The 24,781-nt window shown below is 45.2% G+C and overlaps 1 protein-coding gene across 2 annotated transcripts in view; it reads left to right on the top strand.

Annotated features, from left to right (window-relative positions):
• cspg4ba (chondroitin sulfate proteoglycan 4ba) overlaps positions 1 to 24,781 on the top strand; it is a 177,102-nt gene that overhangs the window by 119,512 nt on the left and 32,809 nt on the right. The window contains exon 8 of one of the 2 annotated variants that reach the window (XM_070868745.1): positions 17,295 to 17,464. The exons of the other annotated variant lie outside the window; for it this stretch is intronic. Within the exon in view, the coding sequence (XP_070724846.1) occupies positions 17,295 to 17,464 (170 nt within the window). The remainder of the gene's footprint in view (positions 1 to 17,294; positions 17,465 to 24,781) is intronic. 2 annotated transcript variants of the gene reach the window in all.

Here is a 24,781-nt window from a genome sequence, read left to right as displayed (position 1 = left end):
ACAGTTGCAAATGGAAGTATTGTATTTGGTCTATTGAAGAAAAGAAAGAACATGCATTATATAGCACCTTTCATGACCTCAGGACGTGCCTAAGCACTTTACAGCCAATTAATTCATAGTCATGTTAGAGGAGTGGAAGATGCCTGTGCGTGAGTTCTTTTAACATGGGGTGGTCGTTGCACACTGGCTACCACACTGGCTCAGCTGAGCAAGGTCTTGATCCAGTGGCAAAGGGGTCCAAGGCGACTGGAGACCAGGCACTGCTATATGGGCCTAGTTGCCTACGGCGAGATGTTGGCCACTAGTCACTGTTGTAATGTAGAAATGCAGCAGCAGTTTGAACACAGAAAGGTCCCACAAACAGCAATGAAATAAATGGCCAAATTAAAAAAAAGATTATGATGTTGCTTGAAGGATAAATGTTGGCCAGGACATTGGGAGAACTCACTGCTCTTCTTTGAATAGTGCCATGGGATCTTTCAAATCTTTGAGGGAGTTAAAGCCTCAGTTTAACGTCTCATCCGAACGACAGTACAATTCTACACTCCCTTAGTACCATACTAGAGTGCCAACCTAGATTATGTGCTGAAATCTCTTGAGTGGGGCTTAAACCCATGACCTTCTGACTGTGAAGCAAGAATTCTACCACTGAACCAAGGCTGAAAGTTGAATCCAGAAAAGTAAATCTTGAGTGTAGAACGGAGTGATTTAATTACTTTCGTAATCAATTTTCATCAATGTGAATAATTTATCTGGTGAGTCTTACCCAATGAAGAAAGGATTGCAGCTTTCCATTACAATACAGAATTTCTAAAAGTGGTCCAGTACATGTTGATAATATTCCTACTTTTAAAACCATCCTGGTGTGTATTGTATGTGGCTTTAACAAGAAGAGTTTAAAAACGTAGTACCAAAACATATCACCTTCCACTTATCTGTCGTGTTTTGCTATTACTTTGTAGAAACTGTTCAAGCAAAAATAAACATTAGGGATAGCAAAACTGCTTTGCCTTCCTGTACATGGATGAGTAGGTGGGCATCAGTATTTCACAATGGTAGCAGCCTCATCTCTTTGATCACTGCTACCGTCTCTTTTAATGGTACTACTGCATACAGTATATACCCAGAATTACATCTATAACATGTAGTAATGCAGCTCAGAGCTGGGATTCCACAAAGTCATGGGCAACAAATGTAACACATTTCCACCACAAATTCAAGAGTTAACTAGATGGTAGATTGATACTGTAAATGGGCTACAAAAAGGCTTTGTGCTCAACTGTGAGAATAGTGCTGTTATCTGAGTGGTCAGCAATTTCAAAGAGCCATTCAAAGAAAAGACTGCATTATTCAGAGCATTTCTGGTGGAGATGAACTTGGGAGGGAAGAAAGGGAAATTGGTGGGATGTATGGATTTGTCATGTTGAGTAAATGGGGTTATCTGAAAGGAAAACAGAAGTCCAAGTAAGGACTGTCGGGAGTGGGACGAGTTCCCAGGTGGTCAGTGTAGGGTATGGTCTCTACTTAATCAAGTCTTTATCTTGTACAATGCTGATAAACTTCTTGCCAGTGTGGAATGATTAAGTTGACCAGTGAGAGTTCCACAGCACCTGTGATGTTTGTGGTGCGATGTGGATTTTAAACTGCAAGGCCTGCTTGGATCAGTGTAGAAAGAGCCTTGGATAATTTATATTTGACACATAATGAAATCAGATTATCCACAACATCTCGCCCACTGCTTCCATTGACTGTGTGGAATCTACTCTATCATGTATATGACCACACTTATCATCACCTACAAAACTTCTACAGAATTTTTCCAATGACCCCACAAAGACACCCAAATAAAACTACACAACGGCAGGAAATTTTCCTGCAGTATCCGCTTCACTTTGAGCTCAGTTATGGCACTGGAAAGGGAGTAGCTACGAGGAAATACCCAGTCAATATCTAACGCCTACATTTTTAAAATATGGCTGTTTCCAATTTCTCATATAGGGGGGACTTTTCACACAAAAAAAAAAAGGGATTGGAGGCGGGAGAAGTGAAAGTTGGAAAAATCTAAAACCCAACCCCAACCCGCCCACTTTCACATTTTACTGAGGCAGGACGGTGGGGGCAGGCAAACAAACCACTGCCAGGAGGCGGGTTGGCATTTTAAATATTATAATCAGTTTTTACTGCTGACGGCCGAGGTGCTTCTTCCCGGCCCACAGGCCCACCCACCAGCAGCTCAACATCTCCCACCCCCAGGGTCAGGGAATAGATTCTCCTGGGATCGATCTCACCGCTCCCCCTGCCCCAACTGGGGATCAGGATCCCACACCAGCCCCAGGGTCATGATCGGAAGTTATCAAGTTCCATACAATATTTGATCATAATAAGCATGTGGAACATTACAGGCATGTGTGGTGCAACAAGAATCCTTAATGGGCTTCAAAGTTGAACTAGACAGGTTCTCATCAACAAACGGGATTCAGTGTTATTAGACATGGAATCTTGTGGATCGGTCAGCTAGATGGACCAAAGGACTGCTCCTGCCTGAAACATACTGGCCCTGATATTTACAGGGAGACAAGGGTGTAGCGGGCAGGAAATCCTGAAATGCGGGTAATGTAGAGGTACTGCCGAATTTACACCCAGGACTTAATGTTAAAAAAAAGTCTCCCTTGCCTGGCTGGCAGCCAGCCAGATTGAGAGGCTAGCTGGCTATCGGGTGGGGAGGTCTGCACTGGAAGACTGCAGCCGGGGAGTGAAAAAGAGGGAGGGAGGGGAGGTTGGGGGTGAGATCATGGAGGCGGCCAGGGGAAGAGATTGGTTCACGGGGAGAGAAGCAGGTTAGCTTGGTGGGGTGGGGGGCGCACTGGGGCACTCCTGTTCCTCCTGGCCCGAAAGCAGTGGTCTTAGAAAGCACTTACCTGCTGGATCAGGCCGTTCTCGCCTTCCTTCAGCTGCCAGGTTTCCCGAACCTTGGGAAATCCAGCCCGCAGCAGGTAAATGTAAAAATCAGATAAAATTTGAGGTAAGCAGCCTCATTATCATATTTAAATGATTGTCCCGCCTCTGGAGAGAGCAGGTTAGTCGCAGACCCTCAATCCTCATTAAAAACGGATGCATTGGAGGCGAGTTGGGGTCAGGTTTCTGATTTTTGAAATATTAACCCCCGCCAGTTCTGGGGGTTAAAATTACATCCCAGCCACCTGCTATCTCTACTTACATTAACATAGAAACATAGAATCATAGAAAATAGGTGCAGGAGTAGGCCATTTGGCCCTTCGAGCCTGCACCGCCATTCAAGAAGATCATGGCTGATCATTCTCTCAGTACCCCTTTCCTGCTTTCTCTCCGTACCCCTTCATCCCTTTAGCCATAAGGGCCATATCTAACTCCCACTTGAATATATCCAATGAACTGGCATCAACAACTCTCTGCGGCAGGGAATTCCACAGGTTAACAATTCTCTGAATGAAGAAGTTTCTCCTCATCTCAATCCTAAATGTCCGACCCCTTATCCTAAGACTAAGTCCCCTGGTTCTGGACTTCCCCAACATCGGGAACATACTTCCCACATCTAACCTGTCCAGTCCCGTCAGAATCTTATACGTTTCTATGAGAACCCCTCTCATCCTTCTAAACTCCAGTGAATAAGGGCCCAGTTGATCCAGTCTCTCCTCATATGACAGTCCAGCCATCCCTGGAATTAGTCTGGTGAACCTTCGCTGCACTCCCTCAATAGCAAGAACGTCCTTCCTCAGATTAGGAGACTAAAACTGAACACAATATTACAGGTAAGGCCTCACTAAGGCCCTGTACAACTGCAGTAAGACCGCCCTGCTCCGATACTCAAATCCCCTAGCATGAAGGCCAAAAACCATTTGCCTTCTTCACCATCTGTTGTACCTGCATGCCAACCTTCAATGATTGATGAAACATGACACCAAGGTCTTGTTGCACCTCCCCTTTTCCTAATCTGCCGCCATTCGGATAATATTCTCCCTTCGTGTTTTTGCCCCCAAAATGGATAACCCACATTTATCCACATTATACTGCATCTGCCATGCATTTGCCCACTCACCTAACCTGTCGAAGTCACCCTGCAGCCTCTTAGCATCCCCTTCACAACTCACACCGCCACCCAGTTTAGTGTCATCTGCAAACTTGGAGATATTACACTCAATTCCTTCATCCAAATCATGAATGTATATTGTTAAGAGCTGGGGTCCCAGCACTGAGCCCTGCAGCACTCCACTAGTCACTGTCTGCCATTCTGAAAAGGACCCGTTTATTCCGACTCTCTGCTTCCTGTCTGCCAACCAGTTCTCTATCCACGTCAGTACATTACCCCCAATACCATGCGCTTTGACTTTGCACACCAATCTCTTGTGCGGGACCTTGTCAAAAGCCATTTGAAAGTCCAAATACACCACATCCACTGGTTCTCGCTTGTCCACTCTGCTAGTTACATCCTCAAAAAATTCCAGAAGATTCGTCAAGCATGATTTCCCTTTCATAAATCCATGCTGACTTGGACCGATCCTGTCACTGCTTTCCAAATGCATTGCTATTTCATCCTTAATGATTGATTCCAACATTTTCCACACTACTGATGTACGCTAGCTGGTCTAAAATTACCCATTTTCTCTCTTCCTTTTTTAAAAAATGGTGTTACATTAGCTACCCTCCAGTCCATAGGAACTGATCCAGAGTCGATAGACTGTTGGAAAATGATCACCAATGCATCCACTATTTCTATGGCTACTTTCTTAAGTACTCTGGGATGCAGACTATCAGGCCTCGGGGATTTATCAGCCTTCAATCCCATCAATTTCTCTAACACAATTTCCCACCTAATAAGGATATCCTTCAGTTCCTCCTTCTCACGAGATCCACTCTCCCCCAGTACATTCGGAAGGTTATTCGTGTCTTCCTTCGTGAAGACCGAACCGAAGTATTTGTTCAATTGGTCTGCCATTTCTTTGTTCTCCATTATAAATTCAACTGAATCCGACTGCAAGGGACCTACATTTGTCTTCACTAATCTTTTTCTCTTCACACATTTATAGAAGCTTTTGCAGTCAGTTTTTATGTTCCCAGCAAGCTTCCTCTCATACTCTATTTTCCCCCTCTTAATTAAAACCTTAGTCCTCTGTTGAATTCTAAATTTCTCCCAGTCCTCAGGTTTGTTGCTTTTTCTGGCCAATTATATGCCTTTTCCTTGGTTTTAACACTATCCTTAATTTCCCTTGTTAGCTATGGTTGGGCCACCTTCCCCGTTTTACTTTTACTCCAGACATGGATGTACAATTGCTGAAGTTCATCCATGTGATCTTTAAATGTTTACCTTTGCTTCTCCACTGTCAACCCTTTAAGTATCTTTTGCCAGTCTATTCTAACCAATTCACGCCTCATACTGTTGCCTCATACTGTCGAAGTTACCTTTCCTTAAGTTCAGGACCCTAGATTCCGAATTAACTGTGTCACTCTCCATCTTAATAAAGAATTCTACCATATTATGGTCACTCTTCCCCAAGGGGCCTCGCACAACAAGATTGCTAATTAGTCCCTTCTCATTACACATCACCCATTCTAGGATGGCCAACTCTCTAGTTGGTTCCTCGACATATTGGTCGAGAAAACCATCCCTAATACACTCCAGGAAATCCTCCTCCACCGCATTACGACCAATTTGGTTAGCCCAATCAATATGTAGATTAAAGTCGCCCATGATAAGTGCTGTACCTTTATTGCACACATCCCTTATTTCTTGTTTGATGCTGTCCCCAACCTCACTACGACTGTTTGGTGGTCTGTACACAACTCCCACTAGCGTTTTCTGCCCTTTGGTATTCCGCAGCTCCACCCATACCGATTCCACATCATCCAGGCTAATGTCCCTCCTTACTATTGCATTAATTTCCTCTTTAACCAGCAACAGCACCCCGCCTCCTTTTCCTCTCTGTCTATCCTTCCTGAATGTTGAATACCCCTGGATGTTTGAGTTCCCAGCCTTGGTCATCCTGGAGCCATGTCTCCGTGATGGCAATTACATCATATTCGTTAACTGCGCAGTTAATTCGTCCACCTTATTCCGAATACTCCTCGCATTGAAGCACAGAGCCTTTAGGCTTGTCTTTTTAACACACTTTGCCCCTTTAGAATTTTGCTGTAATATGGCCCTTTTTGTTTTTTGCATTGGGTTTCTCTGCCCTCCACTTTTACTATTCTCCTTTCTATCTTTTGTTTCTGCCTCCGTTTTATTTCCCTCTGTCTCCCTGCATAGGTTCCCATCCCCCTGCCATGTTAGTTTAACTCCTCCCCAACAGCACTAGCAAACACTTCCCCGAGGACATTGGTTCCGGTCCTGCCCAGGTGCAGAACGTCCGGTTTGTACTGGTCCCACCTCCCCCAGAACCGGTTCCAATTTTCCAAGAATTTGAATTCCTCCCTTTTGCACCACTCCTCAAGCCACGTATTCATCTGAGCTATCCTGCGATTCCTACTCTGACTAGCACGTGACATTTGTAGCAATCCTGAGATTACTACTTTTGAGGTCCTACTTTTTAATTTAGCTCCTAGCTCCCTAAATTCGTCTCATAGGACCTCATCCCGTTTTTTACCGATATCGTTGGTACCTATGTGCACCACGACAACCGGCTGTTCACCGGTCATGTATCTTACATTATTATATATAACTGTATCCTAACATGCTATACATGACTGTAATAAGATATGACCTGTAACCACCAGCATACCTTACCACCAGGGGTGCACTTGCAAGAGAGAGGTATATAAGGAGAGGTCTCAGGCAAGTGCAGCATTCCAGAGCTGTGAAATAAAGTCCAGAGTGACCTTGACTTCACTACATGCCTCGTGTGAATCTGTACTGAGGGGACAGGACTTTACATCACCCTCCCTTTTCAGAATGTCCTGCACCCGCTCCGAGACATCCTTGACCCTTGCACCAGGGAGGCAACATAGTCTTGGTTGCGGCCTATCTATTCCCCTTACAATCGAATCCCCTATCACTATAGCTCTCCCACTCTTTTTCTTGCCCTCCTGTGCAGCAGAGCCACCCACGGTGCCATGAACGTGGCTGCTGCCGCCCTCCCCTGATGAGTCATCCCCCTCAACAGTACCCAATGCGGTGTAGCTCTTTTGCAGGTGGATGACCGCAGGGGACCCCTGCACTACCTTCCTTCCACTGCTCTTCCTGTTGGTCACCCATTTACTATCTGGCTGTGTACCCTTTACCTGCGGTGAGACCAACTCGCTAAACGTGCTATTCACGTCATTCTCAGCATCGTGCATGCTCCAGAGTGAATCCACCTGCAGCTCCAGTGCCACAATGAGGTCCATCAGGAGCTGAAGGCGGATACACTTCCCACACACTTAATTGTCAGGGACACCGGAAGCGTCCCTGACTTCCCACATAGTACAGGAGGAGCATAACACGTGTCTGAGCTCTCCTGCCATGTCTTAACCCTTAGATTAACTTAAATTGGCAACAACAATGCTAAATGTTACTTACTGATATAGAAAAGAAAAAGAAAAACTACTTACCAATCACTTACCCCCTTGGCTGTGACGTCACCTTTCGATTTCTTTCTACTCCTTTTTGCCTCCCTGCTGCAGCTGCACCTGCACCAGTAGGCCTCCGACATCCACGGACTCCCTGCTGCTTGCACTCCCACCTCTCTGACGCGTTGGTCCTTTTGTAGGCCTCCGACGTCCCTGGACTCCCTGCTGTTAAACACTATATGGGCCTAGAATTTCAATGTTCTTGGTCCAAAAATGGTGCAGTTCTGGTGTAGTGGTCCGGAATTTGGGTCGGAAGTCAAATATGCCAGAGTTATACCCATTCTAAAATAACACAATGGCCGGAATTTCCATTACCTTGGCGAGTCCTGTGTGGCCGGTGTCCGTGGTGGATCCGGACCCCGCTGCTGGCTCCATTCCACTGTACAAAATTAACTTACCTTAATGGGGCCCATTATCCCGCCCAGCACATTACTCAGTCCTATTAGATGGAGCGGGTCTGGTGATGTCATTAATGATGCGTTTTAAGCCAGGATCCTTAAAGTGTCCCTAGCCACATTAAATTTTAAGATTAATCTAACATAGTAGGTGTTGAATCTTTAATATAATTTTTATTATATTATTGTACAGTAGTCAAAAAATATTTAAATAATATAATTAAGTAATATGACTCCATCTACAAATACGATAAAGAACATAATTTTAAAAATACAGGCAACTCTAGATTATCCGTGTCCCTCGGGGATTGGGCTATACCGGGTAAATGATTCTCCATTAGAGCGAGTTGACATTACAGTTAATGCTTACAGTACTGCAGGTGTGCTCTAACCAATAGCTGTAGCGTATCTACTAATCCTTGAATTCTAGTCCTCTAGAACTAAAGACCATTAGGCTCGTTGGTAACTTCCTGTAACTGTTCATGGCATTTTAATGAATTATGAGAGGCAGTGGACTTGTGTGCAAGCAGCAGCGGTTGCTGAGGCAAGGCAGAGTGCTTAAAAGCAAAGCTCAACAGGCAACATTTGAAAGGAACATCAGAGTTTCAAAGTGACACACACAGAATTTTAAATGCTGTTACAACGGTTTCCCATTGCATCCGTGTGCGGATAATCGAGAGTTGCCTGTACATTAATTGGGAAGTTGTTGGTGCTTTAGTCACAAATCTATAGACTTTAGTATCAGTAACTGGTACAAATAAAAGATGTGTGTGTATAGGTAATACATAAAATGAAGCAGATTTTAAATGTAATTGTAAAGGGGTGGAATTACAATCTTATGCAAGTTCAGCGGAAGAGCTGCGGAATCCCTGACAAACAGTGTAAGTAGTGCTGGATACTGTTGGGGGAGATGACTTAGCAGGGGAAGGCACCAGCAGCCAGGTTCATGGCACCATGGGTGGCTCTGCTGCACAGAAGAGCGGGAAAAAGAGTGGGAGAGCTATAGTGATAGGGGACTCTATTGTAAGGGGAATAGATAGGAGTTTCTGCGGCCGCAACCGAGACTCCAGGATGGTATGTTGCCTCCCTGGTGCAAGGGTCAAAGATGTCTCGGAGCAGCTGCAGAGCATTCTGGAGAGGGAGGGTGAACAGCCAGTTGTCGTGGTACATGTGGGTACCAATGATATAGGTAAGAAGCGGGAAGAGGTCCGACAAGCTGAATTTAGGGGGCTAGGAGTTAAATTAAAAAGTAGGACCTCAAAGGTAGTAATCTCTGGATTGCTACCAGTGCCACGTGCTAATCAGAGTAGCGGGAGCAGGATAGTTAGAATAAATACGTGGCTTGAGCAGTGGTACAAGAGGGAGGGATTCAAATTCCTGGGACATTGGAACCAGTTCTGGGGGAAGTGGGACCTGAACAAACGGGACGGTCTGCACTTGGGCAGGACTGGAACTGATGTCCTGGGGGTAACATTTGCTAATGCAGTTCGGGAGTGTTTAAACTAATATGGCAGGGGGATGGGAACCTATGCAGCGAGACAGGGCGAAGAAATATGGAGTCAGAAACAGATGGTAGAAAGGTAAAAAGCAATAGTGGAAGGCCGAGTAAACAAAGGCAAGAAACAAAAAGGGCCACATTACATCATAATTCTAAAAGGACAAAGGGTGTTAAAAAAACAAGCCTGAAGGTTTGTGTCTTAATGCAAGGAGTATCCGTAATAAAGTGGATGAATTAACTGTGCAAATAGATGTTAACAGATATGATGTGATTGGGATTACAGAGACGTGGCTCCAGGATGATCAGGGCTGGGAAATCAACATCCAAGGGTATTCAACATTCAGGAAGGATAGAATAAAAGGAAAAGGAGGTGGGGTAGCATTTCCGGTTAAAGAGGAGATTAATGCAATAGTTAGGAAGGACATTAGCTTGGATGATGTGGAATCTATATGGGTAGAGCTGCAGAACACCAAAGGGCAAAAAACATTAGTGGGAGTTGTGTACAAACCTCCAAACAGTAGTAATGATGTTGGGGAGGGCATCAAACAGGAAATTAGGGGTGCAGCAGTTATCATGGGTGACTTTAATATGCATATAGATTGGGCTAACCAAACTGGAAGCAATACAGTGGAGGAGGATTTCCTGGAGTGCATAAGGCATGGTTTTCTAGACCAATATGTCGAGGAAGCAAATACGGGGGAGGCCATCTTCGACTGGGTGTTGTGTAATGAGAGAGGATTAATTAGCAATCTCGTTGTGCGAGGCCCCTTGGGGAAGAGTGACCATAATATGGTGGAATTCTACATTAGGATGGAGAATGAAACAGTTAATTCAGAGACCATGGTCCAGAACTTAAAGAAGGGTAACTTTGAAGGTTTGAGGCGTGAATTAGCTAGGATAGATTGGCGAATGATACTTAAGGGGTTGACAGTGGATGGGTAATGGCAGACATTTAGAGACCACATGGATGAACTACAACAATTGTACATACCTGTCTGGTGTAAAAATTAAAAAGGGAAGGTGGCTCAACTGTGGCTATCAAGGGAAACCAGGGATAGTATTAAAGCCAAGGAAGTGGCATACAAATTGGCCAGAAATAGCAATGAACCCGGGGACAGAGAGAAATTTTGAACTCAGCAGAGGAGGACAAAGGGTTTGATTCGGGCAGGGAAAATAGAGTACGAGAGGAAGCTTGTAGGGAACATTAAAACGGACTGCAAAAGCTTCGATAGATATGTAAAGAGAAAAAGGTTAGTAAAGACAAATGTAGGTCCCCTGCAGTCAGAATCAGGGGAAGTCATAACGGGGAGCAAAGAAATGGCAGACCAATTGAACAAGTACTTTGGTTTGTTATTCACTAAGGAGGACACAAACAACCTTCCGGATATAAAAGGGGTCAGAGGGTCTAGTAAGAAGGAGGAACTGAGGGAAATCCTTATTAGTCGGGAAATTGTGTTGAGGAAATTGATGGGATTGAAGGCCGATAAATCCCCAGAGCCTGATGGTCTGCATCCCAGAGTATTTAAGAAGGTGGCCTTGGAAATAGTGGATGCATTGACAGTCATTTTCCAACATTCCATAGACTCTGGATCAGTTCCTATGGAGTGGAGGGTAGCCAATGTAACCCCACTTTTTAAAAAAGGAGGGAGAGAGAAAACAGGGAATTATAGACCGGTCAGCCTGACCTCAGTAGTGGGTAAAATGATGGAATCAATTATTAAGGATGTCATAGCAATGCATTTGGAAAGAGGTGACATGATAGGTCCAAGTCAGCATGGATTTGTGAAAAGGAAATCATGCTTGACAAATCTTCTGGAATTTTTTGAGGATGTTTCCAGTAGAGTGGACAAGGAAGAACCAGTTGATGTGGTGTATTTGGACTTTCAGAAGGCTTTCGACAAGGTCCCACACAAGAGATTAATGTGCAAAGTTAAGGCACATGGGATTGGGGGTAGTGTGCTACGTGGATTGAGAACTGGTTGGCAGACAGGAAGCAAAGAGTAGGAGTAAATGGGGACTTTTCAGAATGGCAGGCAGTGACTAGTGGGGTACTGCAAGGTTCTGTGCTGGGGCCCCAGCTGTTTACACTGTACATTAATGATTTAGACGAGGGGATTAAATGCAGTATTTCCAAATTTGCGGATGACACTAAGTTGGGTGGCAGTGTGAGCTGCGAGGAGGACGCTATGAGGCTGCAGAGTGACTTGGATAGGTTAGGTGAGTGGGAAAATGCATGACAGATGAAGTATAATGTGGATAAATGTGAGATTATCCACTTTGGTGGTAAAAACAGAGAGACAGACTATTATCTGAATGGTGACAGATTAGGAAAAGGGGAGGTGCAACGAGACCTGGGTGTCATGGTACATCAGTCATTGAAGGTTGGCATGCAGGTACAGCAGGCGGTTAAGAAAGAAAATTGCATGTTGGCCTTCATAGCGAGGGATTTGAGTACAGGGGCAGGGAGGTGTTACTACAGTTGTACAGGGCCTTGGTGAGGCCACACCTGGAGTATTGTGTACAGTTTTGGTCTCCTAACTTGAGGAAGGACATTCTTGTTATTGAGGGAGTGCAGCAAAGATTCACCAGACTAATTCCCGGGATGGCGGGACTGACATATCAAGAAAGACTGGATCAACTGAGCTTGTATTCACTGGAGTTCAGAAGAATGAAAGGGGATCTCATAGAAACATTTAAAATTCTGACGGGTTTAGACAGGTTAGATGCAGGAAGAATGTTCCCAATGTTGGGGAAGTCCAGAACCAGGGCTCACAGTCTAAGGATAAGGGGTAAGCCATTTAGGACCGAGATGAGGGGAAACTTCTTCACCCAGAGAGTGCTGAACCTGTGGAATTCTCGACCACAGAAAGTTGTTGAGGCCAATTCACTAAATATATTCAAAAAGGAGTTTGATGTAGTCCTTACTACTAGGGGAATCAAGGGGTATGACGAAAAAGCAGGAATGGGGTACTGAGGTTGCATGTTCAGCCATGAACTCATTGAATGGTGGTGCAGGCACGAAGGGCCAAATGGCCTACTCCTGCACCTCTTTTCTATGTTTCTATGTTATGTGTTTCTGGGAGTTCTGTAGCTCTTCCACTGAAGTTAACAATTGATAAGTGAAAGAACCTCTACAGAAATTTAACCTAAAGTCTTCGACTGAAAATTTACATTAGTCATATTCAGTCCTGAAAGCAAATTTAACCAGTGGAATACGTGTTGAGAATTAAATTGTTACAGTTAATGACTAGATTTAATATATAACTGGTCAATCACAGTATACTATGAGAAAAACCTGACCAGAAACAACACACACACTTATTTAAATGGTGTATGTCATTTTTAGAGTGCTGATCAATTCACTGCAATTACTGGTGAGTTGGAAGGTAACAGCTGAGAATAGCGAGAAATGTGTTACCCTCACCATTTACATCCCTTCAAGAATTTCAGAATTAACATTTACCAATAGCTTTTCAAGTTGAACAGACTCTCCATCAATCTGTTAGCTGATGTGCTCAACATGGTTTTATTTTGGTTTTCCATGCTGTTAAATAATCAACTGGAGCAATGGTCACGGAACTCATGCCTCAGCTTGACAGACGTGGTTCCCGAGCTGTGTGAATCCCATGACCATGTAGCAAAATGAAAGAAGTAAGGGGGAAAAGGCTCTTGAGTGCCTGTAAAGTATTTCATAATGATTTCAATTGGGTCCCCGCCGCTGCAGATCAGATCGGCTCCATGATGCCTGATGCACCTGTGGGAAAGGTACATGGGAGCGGCTTGATAGTAGGTTCCCGACCCGCTATCAAATAAACAACTTTCCCACCTGACCCGCCACCGATCGCGCCGCTACCACCACGGAAAATTCAACCCATTAAATTTCAGTAGAATTGGCTTCCAGCAGAAGATGTGCCTGCCCCAAAATGTTGCATTTATATAACTGACAGGATAATGAGGACAAAAGCTGCTGTCTAAGAACTTCCACCATTTACACCAGAATTGTATGTAAAAGCAGGAAGTGGTTGAGTTCACAGACTTTGAATATCCACTAATTTTGTCTGAAACATCAGCCCTGCTCTTATCTCGGAGGCGGGCGGTGGATGCAATTTTGCAGTCAGGAAACCCAGAAGAACGAGATTCCCTCAGATCTGGCCAAATTTAACGGAAGGGCTCATTACCATTTTGTATCTCCGTTTCTCGGCTGCAGCCAGCCAGATTGAGAGGCTGGATGGCTATTAACCGGGTAAGCCTTTGGCACCTGGCCACAGGCGGGGAGCAGAGAGGAGGGATCTGAAAGGCCGAGGTGGTGGGATAAGATTGGAAGCCAGAGGGGATATCGGAGGCCGGGGTTGGGGGAAGATCAGGGTCCGGAGCAGAGGGGAGATCAGAAGGGTCGGTGTGGGAGTGGGGGGGGAGGGAATAAGAAGGGTCGACTGGGGGAATATCGGTGGGGGAGATCGGAAGGGTCGGGGAGGCATTGAAAGGGTCGTGGTGGAGATTGGAAAAGTTGGAGGGGAGAATATCAGAATGGTCGTGGGAGGAGATCGGAAAGGTCAGGAGGGGCAATCAGAAGGGTCGTGGGGTGTCTGATTGCAGTGGGTGGGTGAAACAGGTCAACTGGATCCAGCAGGTAAGTGGAAAGGCACTTACCTCCTGGATCCAGCTCTCCTAGCCTCCCTTTACCCGTCAGGTTTCCCAAGGCCTGGGAAACCCAGCCAGCTAGGGTAAATTTAACACGGTGGTTAATTTTTAAAAATTATTATTAATCATTCACAGGATGTGGGTATTTAGTGCTCATCCCTAATTGCCCTTGAGAAGGTGGTGGTGAGCCGCCGCCTTGAACCACTGCAGTCCTTCTGGTGAAGATACTCCCACAATGCTGTTCGGGAGGGAGTTCCAGGATTTTGATCCAGAGACGATGAAAGAATGAATTCTCAGGCACGCAGCCTCATTATAATATTTAAATGACTAACTTGCCTCCTGCGAGCGGGTTGGTTGCTCGCCATCCCATCCTGCCTCCGTTAAAACCAGAAGTAAGCTAGTTGGCGACGGGTTTCAGATTTTTAAAATTTTTACACCCACCTGACCCAAATGCATCTTTTCTCAGCTGTGCTGCTATGAAAGGATTCTATACCCTGCCTTTTAGCAGTTTTGGGCAGGGAAATGTTCTGCTTCCCACCATTTTGACATGGAACACTTATCATCGGGTACAGTGTGAGCATTTCCATATATGTCCTTATAATAGAGGCCGTATAGGAGCAAGAAGAGGTCATAGCCATTTGGGGTATACCTTCCATAGCTCCCTCCCAGTGTACCAGAGGTGTTGAAGGCTGTACCTGGATAATTTCTGGCAGGGTCATTACCCCCAGCTCCAGGTGAGTGGCAGTTCTGTTCCATCTCTGTTCTGATGGTGCAGGGGTGCAATAGGAATTTCAGACCATATAATTTCAGCCTCAATCGTAGTCAAGCAGCGATTCAGGGGCACCAGTTTATCCAGTTACTATTGGCTGAAATAGGAATAGAAATTCAAGTTTTCAGCTTATCCCCAATTATAAAAATGTTTGAGAAACCTATTTAGGCAGTTAAAGGGAAGGTGAATACTTGGAGAAATACATAATAAATCCTTTTTTGTTTACAAGTGCACAATATAATGATATACATCATGTCTAAATGTATTACATATTGGTGATGCAATGAGGTAAATGATACCTTGCTCGATTATTTTAAGAAAGAAACCATCCCAAAATAGTTTATGCAACTCATCATCATCATAGGCAGTCCCTCGGAGTCGAGGATGACTTGCTTCCACACTAGAAATTAGTTCTCAAGTGACTGAAGAGTCCAATGCGGGACCTACAGTCTCTGTCACAGGTGGGGCAAATGGTGGTTGAAGGAACAGGTGGGTGGGGTGCCTGGGTTGCCACGCGCTCCTTCCGCTGTCGATGCTTGGCTTCATGATGATTGTTGTGCATGGAGAAAGAGTCAGACTGAACACTGTGAGCTCAAAGTAAAGTGTGACCGTAGTCTTTTATTGCAGGTCTCCAGAGTGCCTCTCCAACCTGTGAAGCCTCCTTAAATACCTGTGCTCCCAAGGGATTATGGGATCCCTTGGGACTCCAGGAGATGAGCCCACTGGTGGCTGTACAGAGTAAATACAAGTCCACATATATAACAATGATGATGATGATGATCAACTTGCTCTCGGCGAAGAGACTCGAGGTGTTCAGCGTCTTCCCGCTCACTTTGGGCGGTCTTGGGCCAGGGATTCCCAGATGTCGGTGGGGATGTAACATTTTTTCAATGAGGCTTTGAGGCTGTCCTTGAAGCATTTCCTCTGCCCACCTGGGGCTTGCTTGCCGTGGCGGAGCTCCGAGTAGAGCGCTTGTTTTAGGAGTCTTGTGTGAGGCATGCGGGCGATGTGGCCCATCCAGCGGAGCTGATCGAGCGTGGTCAGTGCTTCGATGCTGGGGATATTGGCCTGAGCAAGAACACTGACGTTCGTGCACCTATCCTGCCAATGGATTTGCAGGATCTTGCAGAGGCAGCATTGGTGGTCCTTCTCCGGTGTTTTGAGGTGCCTGCTCTGGGCCATTTAGGGGGTGGGTATCACCACTGCTATGTAGACCATGAGCTTGGTGCTGGGTATGCCATGGTCATGATAGGAAATTGTCTTATTTACTGTACAATGTGCCTGGGGAACACTCAATTCCTAGATGCAAAGGAGAAGAACAGATAGCGGAGATAGATCTATGATGCCAGATCTATGCTCCCTTTACATTGTCCAAAGATTTTTGAGATTTCCCCCAAAGATATAAGAAAAGGTACAAATTTTTCGGACGGAAAAGTGACCATTTTGAGGGTGCCCAAAGGAAGTTGCCCTTAGACCTGAGCATAGCCCAACTCTGATCAAAGAGCGGCAAGCAACACAGACCAGAGGACCATAAATATAAAAATTTGCATTTATAAAGTGCCTTTAACATAGGCACTTCACAGGAATGTAATTACTTCAAAAATTGACACCAAGCCAAAGAAGGAGATATTAGAATGGGTGACTAAAAGCTTGGTTAAAGAGATAGGTTTTAATGAGGGTCTTAAAGGAGGTTTCCAAGAGTGATGTGATGTTCCACAATACTCAAACTATTCTCTTGAAAGAGGTGTGTCTGTATATCTGTTACGGGGAGAAGTTTACATTATGATACCATCTGTCAGAATACAAGCTTAGAATCATAGAACGATACAGCGCAGAAAGAAGCCATTTGGCCCATTGTGTCAGTGCCTTGTTGAGTATTTTTAACAAAACTCTACTAATGACCATTTCTCAGATATCGAGTTTGTTTTGAATGAGTACATTGGAAGCATGCAATGTTTCTCCATGAATGTTCTGACTTGCAAAAATGATCATTTTAACCAAATTTTGTGATGAACAACCTTTCATGGAACATTGCGTTCCATTTGTGAACAAGTATGCTGTAACCTAATCAAGTATCTGGTTTCCAGAATTCTGGACTTTGGCCCACAAGTATTTTGATGACAATTCTGTCCATTCCTCCATGCACTTCACATCTTCCCGCCCCTCCCCCACCACCACACACCAAACGCAAACATTGCTCTCAATTCTAGTTTTAATAGTGTACTCGCACATTTATGATTTTAGGACAAATAAAAAAAGGAAATCTTACCATGCAGGTGAGGTTCCTAAATAAAAGTCAAATGTTTAGAGCCTTGAGCTACTGAGCTATCCTCTATTCTTTCTCTGGTCAGCCAGAATTCGACCAGTTATACAGATGAGCATTAATCTTATTCACTTAATTTTGTTCTTCCAGGAACACTTAAACTTATTAAGAACCAACATTTGAAAGCTGTAACCAATGATGACAACACTGGAAACCGAACCATAATTTACACTCTGGTTAATCTTCCAAAACTTGGTAGAGTGGTAAAAGTTGAGACTGGCAACGTGACACATGAAGTGGCCAACTTCACCCAAAGCATGGTAAGTGTTGTGTTCAGTAACCTTTTCGGTCTGCGAACTTTAGGCTCAACAGTAAATAAACTTATAATTTTAAAAGTTGTCATTTTTATAATACATCTAATAATGAATAATTTGAAAGAAGCATTAACTTGCATTTACGTTGCATCTTTCACATCCTCAGGGACATCCCCAAATATATCATAGCCAGGGGTTTTACTTTGTAAGTTTAGTTCAGGCCACCACAAAATCTCCACTGCTCCTATTCAGATGGTGCCATGGGATCTTTTAAATTAAGCTTCAAAGGCAAGTGGAAGCTCTGTCTCAGTCGAAAGATGCCATTGAAATCATCGTTGATTATGTCTGCAATCCTGGAGTGGGGCTTGGACCCGTGACCCTCTGATTCCGAGGTCAGAGTGCTACCACTGAGCCAAGGTGGAAATTGATCGGGATATTTCGTAATTTAAATTAACATTTTCAAATTCAAGCTCTCCCCGCAAACTTAAAATAAAACATTTAAAAGCACATTTTAGTCAGAATAGCAATGATTCTTATGTGTACTTCATGTGACAAATTCTAAATATTGGCTTGATGGCTATCCCTTTAAATCCAGTCACAATACATAAGGGGATAGAACTTCTGCAATTGTTCTCTGGATCTCCCAGCAGAACTGCGGTGAAGCCCCTGGAGAAATGGCTGTTTATGCTGTTTTTCACCAGGGTTTCTGTCGGAAACTGGGAGAACATCCGCAAAAATTATACCCTGGGGAGTTTAAAAATATAAACTAGCTGCAGCAGGGTCTTGTGCCGCACTGAAATTGATACACGTGTTTCAAGTTTCATTAAGTTGTCCTAATGAACAGTTTTCTGATGTTTTGCTTAATTTATCTTATGTGAGGATTGCTTAATTTTACCTTTTGGGGAGGCAGAGAAAAACATTGTATCTGTAGAACCTCTCCTCAGATGACATTTCTATTATCCAACCAGCATTGTATCTGTAGTATTTTGAAGAGTTCGTAATAACCCTATCTATACTTAAAAGCTGTCCACACAAATGTCCTTGACTTTTGTCAGATTGCCAGCCATTTTAATTAATGTACTGTTCTATACTGATTGTAACCATGGATCTATGACACAGTATTCAAATAAGTAATTAGACAAAAATATTTTTGTGTACAGCATCATTCGTGGTTGATTTTGTTATGTCTGTAATGCACTTATGAATGACTCCACGAGGCAATGTGTTGTACTCAAACTGTAGTGACCTTGGTCCTTTATTCGTAACTCCAGAGTGAGGCACAAGCATGGTGAGCAGCCTTTTATACAGGGCCCTGCACACCTATGCAGGTGACCCTCAGGTTTCCCACCGCAGTGCCCTCTGGTGGACAGCCTCTGCCACAGGAGCAGGAAACCCCGGTCTCCACCAGTTGCACCCTCTAGTGGTGCCAGCATAGTATATACACAGTGTAAACCTTATTGAGAGTACATCAGGTAACAAGGCTCCATCTTATGCAACTATACAGTGACGACACAGAGAGTATATCGATAGTCTGTATATATAACATCACTCTCCCCCAAGTCCTTTGTGCTGATTACCTTTGCACTATGTGCTCTGGCTTAGCTCTCCCCAGATGTAAGTGCCAATAGCCCTTGCACTTTGGCTGTGCTTTGGCTTGGCTCTCTCCCTGTTAACCCCCAAGTCCTTTTGCCACAACGTTGGGTAGTGGTTACCAGTTTGGATGGTTCGATGATGCAGTGGAGGTTCCAGTGGGTTCTGGGTGTGATCCATGTGTGTGTCCATGGCTACATACATCCATTTCCCCCCCCGCCCCCCCGACAGTGAGATCATGCAGCAGGCCCGTTAGATTAACATACAGGATCAGACACAGTGCAAGTACAAATGAAAGGAGGTTACAGTTAATATCGTGACACCTTGGTTCACTGACTTATATTCGTTACGTTTTGCAGTCGTGCGCCAGGATTTTGTAGGTTGCATTCACGGTTCAGTCATGGTAAGTACTGAGGTAACAGTACAGGTATGTGAGGACACAGATTCCAGAGCAACCGGACGGGGTCCTAGTCATCTGATGGCGGCGCTGCACCCCCTGCTAGTGGAGTGGGCTAGGTTCGTTCACCTAGTCAGGACTCAGGGTCTTTGCCGTTATCTAGTGGTGGGTGGCCTCCCTGTCCTCTTTTGAGGGCTGCAGAATCTTCTGCCTGCTCTCTAATGGTGTTGGGAACCTGGCTGTTCCAGGTTCCGTTTGGGGAACTCGTTGGTCCTGACCTTTCGCTCCAGGACATGGCCGAGGTAGTAACTGGGTCTGGGGGCTGCGCCGTCTCCACCCGGGTGGTGGGCAATGGCGGCCGACTGAGCGTATTGGCGCCGTTTTCATTTCCAGGTCCGTGGTGAATAGTGTCATCAGATGCCTGCAGCATGGGGTAGACCTGGGGCAGGGTATCAGGATCAATGCCTTCACCCTCCTGAGGTCGCTGGCCTATAACTTGTGGGGACACCTGGGGCAGGGCATCAGGATCAGCGCCTTTACCCTCCCGAATTCGCTCGCTTGCTACTTTTGGGGACACTCTATTCCTGACATCTCGCAACAACAATTTGTTCTTTACATTAGGAAAAGTACCGACATCTCGCAACAACATTTTGTTCACAATCTTAATCAGTTCGTTACATTGATTGCCATGCATACAATGTCTCTTTAAGTTCAGTTGGTTGCAGGTCTCCTTTAAGAGAACCCTGCTGGCTTTACCCCAATCAAATCCCTTGTTAGACACCACATGTTGGTCCCTCAGCATTGCACCTCATGATATAGCAGTGGCCATCTTTTCTTTTAGCCACGCTGCACCTCACTGCAGCAGGGACACCATCTTGTCTCTGTCCTCGAGGTCGACTGTCTTGATCCTTCTCTCCCGCAATTCTGCCACAAAAGCTGGAAGAGTGTGAATTCGATCTTCCTCCCCAGGAGTCCTGTCACTGGAGCCAGGAAGATACTTTTAGGCCGTTCCGGTTGGATCATAGCCACGCAGTCGTGATGGACGGTCTGTGCCTCAGGTGCTTCGCTGGTCTGTTCTCTGGTGCCTGGCCCAAGCGAAGGTGAGGTTTTGCTCTGCCTCTGAGCATGGGTGACATCGATCGCTGGAGTGAAGAGGTCTTCCCATTTCCACTGAATCTTCCCCATCCACCTTCTTCCGAGTAGCATTGGACCATCACCTGCAACAATCCACAAATGTAACTTGCACACCACGCCATTATGGATTACACTCTACATCCGCACTACCAAGGACTAGGATCAGCTCCTTGGTGTAGGTGCGCAACTTTTCCTGTACTGGAACCAGCTCGGGTCGTTTTTTGTTCCATAGCCTCTCAAAGGCATCCTGGCTCATCACTGACTGGCTCACTCCCGTGTCCACTTCCATGAAGACTGGAACACTATTTATCTCGACTTCCATTTTCACTGGAGGACAATCGGTGGTGCAGGTATACACTCCATTCACTTCTTCTTGGAGCTGAGCTGCCTCGCTGGCCAAATCATCATACTCCCCGCTGGATTCAAAGTCATCTACCGACTCCTCTGATAGAAGGTGAGTCGGTATTTCTTTTACACATACGCTGGCAGTGGCCCTTCATGTTACAGGCTTTGCATACGTACTCCGCAAACCGACACTGGTGAGCCCTATGGTTTCCTCTACAACGCCAGCATGGTGCTACTCGATTAGCACCCCTCGGCGGACTCTGAGTTCTGGAACCCTGAGGTCTGTGCTCTCTGCCCTGGGCAGAGCCACGTTCTAAAGTCTTGCCTGTGAAAGGCACCATTCTGTGTACAGTACTTGCCGAGTTTGAGTCCATAGGATGAATAATTTGCTTGGTGCTGCAGGTCGAGGTCATGAACGCCTGACTGATGCTGATGACCTTCTGCAGGCTGACTGTGGTGTCGGTAGATAATAGCTAGTGAAGGAGGCCCTCGTGGCCAATTCCCATAACGAAGATGTCTCGCAATGCTTCATTGAGATGCGTGCCAAAATCACATGGTGCCGCAAGTCTCCTGAGGTCGGCAGCATATTTTGCACTCTCCTGACCCTCATGTCTGCGGTGAGTATAGAATCTGTGCCTGGCCGTGAGGATGCTCTGTTTTGGTTTTAGTTGGTTGCGAATTAGTTCAGTCAGCTCATCGTATGTCTTATCCTTGCCCTTCGTCGGTGCCAGCAAGTCCCTGACGAGGCGGTAGACCTCCGGCCCACAACTGGTCAGCAGTATAGCCTTGCGCTTCTCCACCATTGTGTCCATCTCCTCTGCCAGGTCTTTTGCCATGAAATATTGCTCGAGCCTTTCCGTGAAGGCATCCCAATCATCACTCTCTGCGAAGTCTTTTAGTGTGCCAAAGGTAGCCATAGTCGCGAAAAAGTCCATATTCTCGTCACCAGTTGTTATGTCTGTAATGCACTTATGAATGACTCCACGAAGCAATTTGTTGTACTCAAACTGTAGTGACCTTGATCCTTTATTCATAACTACAGAGTGAGGCACAAGCATGGTGAGCAGCCTTTTATATTGCCCCTGCACACCTATGCAGGTGACCCACAGGTCTCCTACTGCAGTGCCCTCTGGTGGACAGCCTCTGCCACAGGGGCAGGAAAACCCGGTCTTCACCAGTTGCACCCTCTAGTGGTGCCAGCATAGTATATACACAGTGTAAACCTTATTGATAGTACATCAGGTACCAAGTCTCCATCTTATGCAACTATACAGTGACTACACAGAGAGTATATCTATAGTCTGCATATATAACAGATTTTTCTAAATAAAAAGTACAAATGCTGGAGGAATGAAACAGAAAAGTAAGGGTAGAGAAAATAAATTGGAAAAAGAAAAATTGCATTTACTTTCTGTAAATATATGTTAAATAATTCATATAGACAACATCAAGAGCCTCATGATATATTCAGCCATTCTAGCCCAGACAAGGGGGAATCTGTATATTCAATAAAAGTAGAGGGATCAGTCAGACAAGAGACAATATTGAATAGTTTATTTGCGTAACATGCTACAATTCTCTTACTTTTATTTGATTAGTTCATAAATTAAAATGGAGACAGCTTGGTTATTTGTAACATCTCAAGTCTGAGTGTGTATGTAATTTGAGTTTTTATTTCTATTTCTAAATCATATGTTTTGATCTTGGGTCCTGGAATTTTTGAACGTACTAAAGTACACAGAGGTCCTACAACTACTATAGTATAGTATTAGGCAGTCCCTCAGGGTCGAGGATGACCCACTTCCACACCAGAAAATGAGTTCCCAGGTATTTCCATGAGGGACCTGACGTTCCATGTCCAGAACTTCATTCTGAAGGGTGGAAGATGCCTGTGCATGAATTCTTTTCATGTGGGCTGGCCGTTGCACACCAGCCACCACACGGACTTGACAGGGCAAGGTCTGGGTCCAGTGGCAAGGGGATCCAAAATGACTGGAGACCAAGCTCCGCTACATGGGCCTAGTACACATGCATACACCTATAGTCCCTGGGATTCATAGAACGCAGAGTGGGCCTCACAGCTTAGCTGCTGGTCCATGCTGCACCTTCCCAGGGTCCTGAACCCGTTGTTGGTCCATGCTGCGCCACTCCTGGACCATGACCTCGTCACTGGGCTCCAGCTCACTCTTGGGCCCCAAACTCGCCGCTCCTGGACCTTGACCCCGCCGCTCCCGGGCCCTGACCTCGCCACTCCCGGGTCCTGAACCTCACCGTTCCCGAGTCCCGAAACTCGCCGTTCCCGAGTCTCGGACCTCGCCGTTCCCGAGTCTCGGACCTCGCCGTTCCCGAGTCCCAGACCTCGCCGTTCCCGAGTCCCGAACCGCGCCGCTCCCGAGTCCCGACCCTGCCGCTCCTGGGCCCCGACCCCGCCGCTCCTGGGTCCCGACCTTGCCGCTCCTGGGCCCCAGCCACGCCATTTTTGGGCCCTGACCTCGCCACTCCTGGGCGTCTACTCTGCTGCACCTCAGTCCCGACCACCGATGTCAGGCTGACTGGTCTATAATTCCCTGTTTTCTCTCTCCCTCCTTTTTTAAAAAGTGGGGTTACATTAGCTACCCTCCAGTCCATAGGAACTGATCCAGAGTCTATAGAATGTTGGAAAATGACCACCAATGCATCCACTATTTCTAGGGCCACTTCCTTAAGTACTCTGGAATGCAGACTATCAGGCCCTGGGGATTTATTGGCATTCAATCCCATCAATTTCCCTAACACAATTTGCTGACTAATAAGGATTTCCTTTAGTTCCTCCTTCTCGCTAGACCCTCGGTCCCTTAATATTTCCAGTAGGTTATCTGTGTCTTCCTTAGTGAAGACAGAACCAAAGTATTTGTTCAATTGGTCTGCCATTTCTTTGTTCCCCATTATAAATTCACCTAATTCTGACTGTACGGGCTCGCACCACCCCCTGCTTTGGCTAGCTGATGGTGTTTTCTCACAGGTCAGATGGGCACTGTGCTGGGTTCTGGGGCATTCCTGCTTTTATCTTTTATTCTACAACTAAAATCCGATGATTTACAGAAGAGTTACATGGGATCAAGTCCAATCATATTTTTTAATTTTATAGATTTGATTAGACAGTCACCCAAACGTTGCAAACTTTCTGGGACAAGCATAAGTGATGCAGAGTCCAAATAGGAGACTATTAATGAAATGCAATTAATAAAAAATCTTAATTAGCTGAATTATGTCTAAAGCACACAAACATCTTAAAGACCAAATTCCAGATTTATCAGTGGGATGGTCAGTACCTTGCTTCCATTTTATTGTAACGTGATTCACTTTCCAATTAGTTATATCTATAAAACTATTAACCATTCTACTATCAATTCATGTATTCATTCCAAACAGCAAAGAGATCTCTGGAGGTAAATATCTTTTTTTTAAACTGGCTGAAAGTGGGAGAAAATAATAAATGTTATGGCTGCATTTAATAAAATATGTTCCTTTATTTCTGTTCCTTTTCTTGCTTGGCTTGCAGGTACAACAGGCGCTGAAAAAGGCAAATGGTATGTTGGCCTTCATAGCAAGGGGATTTGAGTATAGGAGCAGGGAAGTCTTACTGCAGTTGTACAGAGCCTTTGTGAGGCCCCATCTGGAATATTGTGTTGAGTTTTGGTCTCCTAATGCGAGGAAGGACGTTCTTGCTATTGAGGGAGTGCAGCGGAGGTTCACCAGACTGATTCCCGGGATGGCAGGACTGACATATGAGGAGAGACTGGATCGACTGGGTTTGTTTTCACTGGAGTTTAGAAGGATGAGAGGGGATCTCATAGAAACATATAAAATTCTGACAG

The sequence above is a fragment of the Pristiophorus japonicus genome, chromosome 2 (assembly GCF_044704955.1).
Source record: "Pristiophorus japonicus isolate sPriJap1 chromosome 2, sPriJap1.hap1, whole genome shotgun sequence".
Classification (NCBI taxonomy): Eukaryota; Metazoa; Chordata; class Chondrichthyes; family Pristiophoridae; genus Pristiophorus; species Pristiophorus japonicus.
The sequence above is the reverse complement of the archived record's forward strand: the minus strand, read 5'-3'. Positions and strand labels throughout refer to the sequence as shown.